The 10,085-nt window shown below is 45.0% G+C and overlaps 1 protein-coding gene across 7 annotated transcripts in view; it reads right to left on the reverse strand.

The window, feature by feature from the left end:
* Positions 1-10,085, reverse strand: part of PLEKHA4 (pleckstrin homology domain containing, family A (phosphoinositide binding specific) member 4) — a 31,799-nt gene that overhangs the window by 14,436 nt on the left and 7,278 nt on the right. For 4 of the 7 annotated variants that reach the window (XM_008569304.1, XM_008569301.1, XM_008569303.1 and 1 more), the window contains 4 exons: positions 2,359-2,406; positions 2,146-2,226; positions 1,874-2,023; positions 839-937 (listed from right to left, as the gene is read on the reverse strand). The exons of 1 other annotated variant lie outside the window; for it this stretch is intronic. In XM_008569304.1, the coding sequence (XP_008567526.1) occupies positions 839-937; positions 1,874-2,023; positions 2,146-2,226; positions 2,359-2,406 (378 nt within the window). Of the gene's footprint in view, positions 1-838; positions 938-1,873; positions 2,024-2,145; positions 2,227-2,358; positions 2,407-9,487; positions 9,563-10,085 lie in introns of all 7 variants that reach the window. 2 more of the 7 variants (XM_008569308.1, XM_008569305.1) reach the window with 2 other exon arrangements.

Raw genomic sequence — 10,085 nt, forward strand, 5'->3', positions numbered from 1 at the left:
ATGAATGGGTGTTGAACTTTGTCAAATGTTTTTTCTGCATCTATTGAGATGATCATGTGGTTTTTGTCCCTTATTTTGTTAAATGTGGTGAAATACATGGACTGATTTTCAAATGTGGAACTAACCTTGCATTCCTGTGATGTATTGTATTGCTTGTGATGTATTGTTCTTTTTATATACTGCTGGTGCTGAGTGACATTTAATTCCAGTAAGCAGAAGATTAGAGTTAAGGGGTGTTTTTAGGATGGAGGGGCAGGAGCACAGGGGTGGCTTAGAGTAAAAAGTGTGAGGCTTAAATCTATCAGGATGCATTTAATGCCAGAAGTGAATGTTTTTAACTAAAGATATATAATTTAGAGATCAATGGCTAGGCTTAGAATAAAGTAGTGGGACTGAGGCTGAGCAATGGGGTTTATACTTTAGGAGTGGAGCTTGAACTAAGTGGTTGGGTTTAGAACTGGGAATTTCAGAGGCTAAGTTAAACAGCAAAAGCCAGGATGCAGGATGCAAGAGGTGAACTTGCAGGATGCAAGAGATGAATTTGCAGGATGGAAACAGAGCTGAGGGGTGGAGTTTTGAAAGCAAGAGCAGGGCTTCAACAAAGGAAGACAGAGTTAGAATCAGAGGGAAGAGTGGTTCTAAATCTGAAAGTAGGTCTCAGAACGAAGGTCGTGGTCTTGACTACAATAAGGGGCTTGGAATGAACGACAGTGAGGGGAGGAGCTTGGGATAAAATGGGGGGGCTTCTGTGTTGTGGGAGGGGCTTCAATGTCTAAACAATTTCCAGACAGAACTTGAAGTGGAGGGTGTGGCTTGAGGCTTTGGAACAGGGAAGTACCTGGGGGGACCCAAGGTGCAGCAGGTACTCGAGAGTCTCTCTTAACGTGCCCAGCTCCTGCTCCAGGCCGCTGTATGTGTCCCAAACCCGCTCTCGCTCCTCAGGTCCCAGAAAGGGGGAAACACACGATTAGCACCTTCGCCCACCAGATCTTTCCCCACCTCATCTTTTCCCAGATGAGGAGGAGGAAGAGAGGCCTTGTCCCTGGTGCCCTGGGAGTATACGAACTACAATTCCCATGGGGCTCTTTGCTTGGCCTACTGGGAACCCCAGAATCTATATGGGGAACCTGGAATTCCAATGAGCTGCTGGTGAAAACAAATAACAGCATTCCGTGAATCCACTGGATTACTTCTGCACTTTCTTAGGGCGGCAGAGTTTACAAATCTGATTAACTCTTGGGACAGTCAAAACCACAACACCTATGCACCCCTGGGCAGCAGAAATCTCCTTGCCAATACCAATAATAATAATAATGATAACAGCTAACACTTACTGGGCACTTACATGTGCTAGGCACTGTTCTAAGCATTCGTTTAATTCTTGTGAGGTAGGTACTATTATTGTCTCAATTTTACAGACAGTAATAATTACAGCTAGCACTTACATATTGCTAACCAAGTATTAGGCAACTAAGTGTTAAATATTCATTCGTTTGCAGATATTAATGTAATCCTCACAATGACCCTACAAAGTAAATACTATTTTTATCATCTTGAATTTACCTAGGAGGCATCTAAGGCCCAGAGGGGTTAAGTAATTTTTCTAAGGTCACACAGCTATTATGAGTGGGAGCTGAGATTCAAAGCCAGCAAGCCCATATCAAAATCACTTTCTTAAATTGCTCAGTTAAGTTCTGCTATTTATTGGCTGCTTGCCCCTTACCATCTAGGATGGTCAAGATTCCTAGTTTAAAATTTGGGGTGGACAGAATCCTCAGTAACTACCTTCCTATGAACCCTCAGAGTCTCCTTTATAAAGACCTGTATAGTCCTGGGGCCACCTGGGAGGACGTGCCCCTTCCTAGATGCTCACCTGAGTCAGGTGACAAAGAGTGGCCCTCACACTGACCAGTCGGTCTTGCAGGAGGCGCTGGCGACCCCAGGCCCTCCCAGGAGCCCCAGCCTCCCTGGTCACTTGGCCCAGCTGCTGCCGAGTCAACTCCAGGGCTGCTTCTAGCTGCTCCTGCACCAAGAGGGAAGGTAGTTAGACTTCTGAAGCCACACCCAGCCCCAGGGAGAGCCATCCAGCATGCTAGAGGTCAGACAGAGAGGCCAGGTGCCCTTCCCTACTTGAGTGCCCCATACCTTCTCCTCCTGCCTCTGCTCTATCTCCCCCTGCAGCCTCCTCAGGAGCCGGTCCTGCCCACACAATTTGGTCAACAGAGTCTGCAGAAAGGAGAGCAGGGGCTATTTATGGACCAGATCTGGCTCTTCACCTGCCCCTCCCCCACCATGTAGAATACTCTGTCCCCAACTCCGGGAACTCAGCAGGAGTTGGTTGGATCAGGGAGAACTTACATCTGTCTCCAAGCTTTGGTGGGAGGTTAAGTCCAGGGGTGGGCCTGGCTGAGGAGAGGGAGAAGAGTCAAGGGTCAAAAGAGAAATACAGGTCTTTTTTTTTTTTTTGTAGACCTCCTCTGTGGTCATAGACAGGTCCTTATTGAAACTCAGTGCTGAGCCAAGCCCTATTTCTACTGACAGGCAGCCCTCTCCTTATGAGCTTCCTTCTAAGTTTCAGCAAATCTCAGTAGACAAACTTCCGGATTCAGGAAGATCCAATGGGCTCTCTTATCAAATAGCCATAGCAAATGGAGAAATTACAGATGTTTCCTCTATGAATGAGGTTAAAACAAGAATGCTCACTACTATGGTACAGTTTAACATAGTATTAGAGATGCTGACCAATGCTATAAGAAAAGAAAGGGCAGTGTTATAACACCAAGACCAAAGGTTCAGATTGCCATACCAGCCAGCCACCAAAAAAAAAAAAGAGAGAGAGAGAGAGAGAAAGAAAAGAAAAGGGAAACAAAAGAGGTGTGAGGAGAGAAAGGGGAAAGATAAAGCTATCATTATTTACAGATGAAATGCTCATCTACCCAGAAGAGCCAACAGAATCAATGAGCGATTCAACGGAATAAGAGAATTCAGCAAGGATGACAGATGCAAGATGAAGCTACTAAAATTAATAGCATTTCTCTACTCCATCAATAACTAGAAAATATAATAACAAAATAAGAAACCATTCAAATTTCTATAAAAACTATCAGGGAGGTATATATTCAAAATAATTCAAAGCAGAATGTTGAAGAGATATTTGTACAGAGCTATGAGACAAACATTTTCCCCAAAAGTTTATGTATTGGAAACTTGACCCCCATTGTAACAGTGTTAAGAGGGTGGGAAATCCAATCATGGTATTTGAGAGGTGAGGCCTTTAAGAGGTGATTAGAGAGTGAGGACTGTGCCCTCATGAGTGGATTGATCTGTACATGGAGTCATGGGGTGATTCTGATGGCTGTGTAAGAAGACTGGATGAGAAGTTTAGCACTCCTGCTGAGCCCATTCTCTCGCCATGCAATACCCTGCTTTGCCATGGGACTCTGTAGGGTTCTCATCAAGAAGGGCCTCACCAGGGACTTCCCAGCCTCTAAACTGTAAGAAACAAATTTCTATTCTTTGTGAATTACCCAGTTTCAGGTATTCTGTTATAAGAAACAGAAAACAGACTACACATACTAATGTTTGTTGCAGCATTATTCACAACAGCCAAAAGGTGGAAAAAAACCAATGTACACTGATAGATGAATGGATAAACAAAATGTTGTCTATACGTACAATCAAATATTATTCAGCCTTAAAAAAAGAAGAAAATCCTGTCATATGCTACAACATGGACATTGTGCTAAGTGAAATAAGTCATTGTGCTAAGTGAAAAAAGACACACTATATGATTCTATTCATATGTGGTAACTAGAGGCAAATTCATGGAAACAGAAAATAGAATGGTGGTTGTCAGGGGCTGTGAGGGAGAGGAAATAGTAAGTTGGTGGTCAATGGGTATAGAGTTTCAGTTTTTCATGATGAAAATGTTCTAGAGGTATGTTACACAACAATGTGAATATACTTAGTGCTACTGAACTGCACACTTAAAAGGGGTAAAGATGGTCAATTTTATGTTATGTACCTTTTACCATAATAAAAAAAATATGTAAATAAATTGCTTTTAAAAAAACTATCATGGGGGGCCGGCCCATGGCTCACTTGGGAGAGTGTGGTACTGATAGCACCAAGGCCACAGGTTCAGATCCCGATATAGGGATGGCGGTTGGCTCACTTCAGAGAGCGTGGTGCTGACAACACCAGGTCAAGTGTTGGGATCCCCTTACCAGTCATCTTTTAAAATAAAAAACAAAAAAATAAAAAAACTGTCATGGGCTGACTGGTTAACTCATTGGTTAGAGTGCAGTGGTGTAACACTAAGGGCAGGGGTTCAGATCCCCATACTGGCCAGCTGCCAAAAAAACAGGAAAAAAAAAAAAACTATCAGGAATTTAGGAGTTACCTTAACTAAGAATACACATGATCTCTGTGGGAAAAGCTTTAAAACTTGAATAAAAGACCTAAAAGATGATCTGAATGAGAGGAGAGGCAGTCTGTGTCTGTGTACGTGACACTAATATTACGAAGATGCTAGGTTCTGTCTAGTTGATTTATAAATTTACTGAAATCTAATATAAATACCAGTTGGGAGTTTTGAGAAACTCGACACACTTAATCTAATAAATATATATAGAGGTACAAAAGGGACCTCAGGCCCTGCTAGGCCTTGTTGATAAGAAAGGCCCCACCCTCGCAACTTAAAAACCTATGAGTACTGCTGAGTGTTAATTTGTGTCCTCCAAATAGATAAGTTCAAGTCCTAACCCCCATACCTGAGAATATATAATATATATATATTATATACATATATATTAGATTAAGTAATAATTGTGACTTGCCCTGTTATATAGTAATCCATACTATAAGCCCATAAAAATTTTTTTAAAAGAGAGAAAGAGAGAGAGATGTAGGATTGGCACAGAAACAAATAAATAGACCAATAAAGCAGAATCAACAAATGATACAATCCATATGCACATAGATAAAGGTGGTGATAGAGTTTGGGTGTTTTGTCCCCCCAAAACTCATGTGGAAATATGATCCCCAGTGTGGCAGTGTTGGGAGCTGTTTGAGTCATGGGAACCAATCCCTCATGAATGGATTAATGCTCTCCCTGGGGGGTTGGGGTAGTTACTGAATTCTTGCTCTATTAGTTCCCACAACAGCTGGGTTTTTTTTAATTTTAATTTTAATTTTTTTTTTTTTTTTTTTTAAAGATGACCGGTAAGGGGATCTCAACCCTTGGCTTGGTGTTGTCAGCACCACCCTCAACCAGTGAGCCAACCGGCCATCCCTATATAGGATCCGAACCCGCGGCCTTGGTGTTATCAGCACCGCACTCTACCGAGTGAGCCACGGGCCGGCCCAAATTTTAATTTTTTTTAGAAGATGACTGGTAAGGGGATCTTAACCCTTGACTTGGTGTTGTCAGCAGCACACTCTCCCAAGTGAGCCATGGGTCAGTCCTACAGCTGGTTATTAAAAAGACCCTGGCACCTCCTCTCTCTCTCTCTTGCTTACTCTCTCCATGTGATCTGCTTGTACCCTCCAGCTCCCTGCCACTTTCCACCATGAGTAGAAGCAGCCTGAGGCCTGCACCAGATGAAGCTGTCCCAGAATCGTAAGCCAAATAAACCTCTGTTCTTTATAAATTACCCAGTCTCAGGTATTCTGTTATAGCAACACAAAAATGGACTAATACAGAAAATTGGTACCGAGGAGCAGGGTGTTGCTATACAGATACCTGAAAATGTGGAAGCAGCTTTGGAACTGGGTAATGGGCAAAGGTTGGAGGAATTTGGAGGACTCAGAAGAAGACAAAAAGATGAAAGAAAGTTTGGAATATTTCACAGATTGGTTAAACGATTGTGACCAGAATGCTGATAGAAATATGGACAATGGGCCGGCCCGTGGCTCACTTGGGAGAGTGTGGTGCTGACAGCAAGTCAAGGGTTGGAATCCCCTTACCGGTCATCTTTTTTTTTTTTTTTAAAAAGAAAGAAATATGGACAGTAAAGGCCATGCTGATGATGAGGTCTCAGATAGAAATGAGGAACTTATGGGGGCCGGCCCGTGGCTCACTCAGGAGAGTGCAGTGCTGATAACACCAAGGCCACGGGTTCAGATCCCATATAGGGATGGCCGGTTAGCTCACTTGGGAGAGTGTGGTGCTGACAACACCAAGTCAAGGGTTAAGATCCCCTTACCGGTCATCTTTAAAAAAAAAAAAAAAAAAATGAGGAACTTATTGGGAATTGGAGAAAAGATCGTCCTTGCTATATCATACCGAGGAACTTGGCTGCATTGTGTCCATGCCCTAGGACTTTGAGGAAGGCGGGACTTAAGAGTCTTGAACCAGAATGTTTGGCTGAAGAAATTTCCAAGCAGCAAAGCGTTATGGAAGCTGCATGGCTACTTGCAATAGCCTATGCTGAGTTATGGCAGCAAAGGCAGGATGAAAGCCAGAATTTAAAAGGGAAGAAGCGCTTAAAGATTTGGAAAATTTGCAGCCTGGCCATGTGGTAGAGAAGCAGAGAACAGGAGAAAAAGGTAAGGGTGCAGCAGATAGACTGATTGCTAAAGACATTAGCTTGGTGATGAGGCAGCCAAGTGCTAATAGCCAAGACAATGGGAGAAAGGCCCTGAAGGCATCTCAAAAGTCTGGAAGGGTGCCCCTCCCATCACAGTCCCAGAAGCCTAGGGGGACCAAGTTGTTTCAGAGGACAGACCTGGGGCATCACTGCCCTTAGGAACCTGCTCCCTGCATCCCAGCCACTCTGGCTGGAGCAGCCCTGCCTCAAGCAGCCCCAAGTGTGGTTCATGCAGCAGCTCTGGAGAGCACAAGCCGGAAACCTCGGTGGTGTCCACATCATGTTAAGTCTGCAGGCTGGCAGAACATGAGAGAAGCAGAGGCATGGTGGCCTCCACCCAAATTTCAGAGGTTGTCTGGAAAAGCCTGGGAGCTCAGACAGAGATCTGCTGCTGGGGCAGAGCCATCACAGAGGCCATCTACTAGAGCAATGTCAAGCAGAAAAGCGGGGTTGGAGCCCCCATGGGGAGCCCCCACCGGGGAAATGCCTAGTAGAGCTAAGGCAGCGGGGCTGCCGCCAGAGCCCCAGAATTGTTGGGCCACTGGCAATGTGCAACACCAGCCTGGAAAAGCCACAGGCACCAATGCAGCCCAGTGCGCTGCACCTGGCAGAGCTGTGGGGGCAGGGCTGTCCTAGACTTTGGGGGCCCAGATGCCCCATTGTGCCCAGGATATAGGGCTTGGAGTCAAAGAAGGTTATTTGGGAGCTTTAAGATAAAGCTGGGTTTCAAACTTGTTTGGGGCCTGTTTCCCATTTCTTCTGGCCTATTCCCTTCTGGAATGGGAATGTGTAGCCAATGCCTGTTCCACCATAGTATCTTGGAAGTAGATAAATTTGTTTTTGATTTTTACAGGTTCACAGCTAGAACGAGTTTTGCCTTTGGTCTCAGATGAGATTTTGGACTATGGACTTTTAAGTTGGTGCTGGAACAAGCTAAGAGTTTTCGGACTGTTGGGATGGAATGACTGTATTTTGTACATGAGAGTGACATGAGTTTTGGGGGGCCACAGGAGGAATGATAGAATTTGGATGTGTCATCCCCCCAAAACTCATGTGGAAATGTGATCCCCAATGTGGCAGTATTGGGAGCTGTTTGAGTTGTGGGGGCGGATCCCTCATGAATGGATTAATGCTCTCCCTGGCAGACGGGGTTAGTGAGTGAGTTCTCGCTCTATTAATTCCCACAACAGCTGGTTGTTTAAAAGACCCTGGCACCTCCTCTCCCTCTCTTTCTCTTGCTTCCTCTCACCATGTGATGTGCTTGTACCTACCAGGTACCTACCAGCTGCCTGCCGCTTTCTGCCATGAGTAGAAGCAGCCTAAGGCCCACGCCATATATAGTTGACCCAGAATTATAAATCTCAGGTATTCTGTCATAGCAACACAAAATGGACTAATACAGGTGGCTTCATAAATCAATGCGAAAAGCAGGGATCATTTAATAGACAGTTACAGAAAAGCTGGTTTCTATTTGGAGAAGAATAAATTTGGACTCATAAATGGTTCCCTTTGCTAGAGAATGACTTTCCTTAGCAACCACATTCTAGGCTTCACCAGCCATGATAGGCCCTGTTGCTAAGTAGTGACTCCTATATCTCTATAACCCAGAATCTGGACGTCAGTAAATTTCACCTTAGGGGTTCATCCCCCACAATTTAATCAAATAGGACACAAGCTTGAGCTCTACCCGTGCTGCTGCAGCGCATCATCCTGCAACCAACCCCTCCTAAGCACCAGACAAGAGCAGAAGACCAGATATTAGGCCTAATTCCTTGTTAAGGGAGAAGAGCTGCCTCAAATTCAGCAAGAGGCTTTGCATAGGCTGAGATTATGCTCTACCTGGTCCAGACAAGAGCTGGCCTCAATTGCAGCTTGATTACTAAATATCCTCCCCACTGCACACAATGCCCAGCCCAACTCCTTAGCCTTGCTGGTAGGAATGATGTCATCTTTACTACTGGGACAAAGAGGGGGCTAGCACTGCCTCAAATCTGCAAGAAGTGTATGCACAAAGCTCTATTGTACTGTTGCTTCAGAAGTTCCTTGCTAGCTACCAGGTTCTCAAAAGCAACTAGCACAGTGGAAATAGAGAGACTGAGGATTCAGGCATGACTAGTCCTTCTATGCGCCCCGGCCCCCCAATTCATTCCCCCATTGCTATGGAGTGGACATTCCAGAAGCAGACTGCTTTGATTGTGGTCTCCGTAGATCCTACTTTTAGAGAATGAGAGCTCCTCCTACCATCTCTCCCTTATGAAAGGAGTTCCTAAAGGGCACAGAAGGGACTTCAGGCTTCCTAGGCCTCCTTGCTAGGAAAACCCCCACCCTTGCAACCTAGAAACCCATGAGCATGATTGAGGGTTAATTTGTGTTCTCTAAAAAGATAGGTTCAAGTCTTAACCCCCATACCTGACAGTGTGAACTTATGTGGAAATAGGGTCCTTGCAGATGTAAGTAAAGTTACAATGAAGTCATAGTGGTGTCCTCATGTGAGGAGACATAGAAACACAGACGAACACCAAGGAAGATGGTCATGTGATGATGGAGGTAGATTGGGGTGATACAGGTGCAAGCCATGGGACTGCTGGCAACCAGCAGAAGCTCAGAAAGAGGCAAGGGAGATCCTAGAGCCTTCAGAGTGAGCACGGCCCTACCGACACCTTGACTTCAGTCCCCAGGCCTCCAGAACCCTGAGAGAATCAATTTCTGTTGTTTTAAGCCACCCAGTTTGTGGTACTTTGTTATGGCAGCCACAGGAAACTAATACAAGCACCTACCCAGGGACCTTGAAATATCTAGTCTTCTTTAGGCACCCTAGGCTAAGAGATGACATCCTTCATAGAAAAGAAAGCAAGGGAGAGGACTCTGGTACATTCAGGGGGGCCTAGTATACCTACCAATAAAACCATGGAGGCCCGGGTCCCAGGGGGTCTCGGGGGGAGCTGGAGATAAGTGGAGGAGGCTGAGGGAGTCTGCAAGGAATATTGAAATAGAAAGTTTTAGAAACTCACATGTCTGGGCCGGCCCGTGGCTCACTTGGGAGAGTGCGGTGCTGACAACACCAAGGCCACGGGTACAGATCCTATATAGGGATGGCCAGTTTGCTCACTGGCTGAGCGTGGTGCTGACGACACCAAGTCAAGGGTTAAGATCCCCTTACCCGTCATCTTTTATAAAAAAAAAAAAGAAAAAGAAAGAAAGAAAAAGAAACTGGCATGTCCTAGTATTATATTAGAGTGGGTGTGTCCAGAATTGAAGTGCCTTAGCAAACTTTTTTTTTTTTTTTTTAAAGATGACCAGTAGGGCCGGCCCTGTGGCTCGCTCGGGAGAGTGCGGTGCTGATAACACCAAGGCCAAGGGTTCGGATCCCATATAGGGATGGCCGGTTAGCTCACTGGGTGAGTGTGGTGCTGACAACACCAAGTCAAGGGTTAAGATCCCCTTACTGGTCATCTTTTTAAAAAAAAAAAAAAAAAAAAAAAACTCGGGAGAGTG

Source organism: Galeopterus variegatus, unplaced genomic scaffold, assembly GCF_000696425.1.
Source record: "Galeopterus variegatus unplaced genomic scaffold, G_variegatus-3.0.2 Scaffold486, whole genome shotgun sequence".
Taxonomy (NCBI): Eukaryota; Metazoa; Chordata; class Mammalia; order Dermoptera; family Cynocephalidae; genus Galeopterus; species Galeopterus variegatus.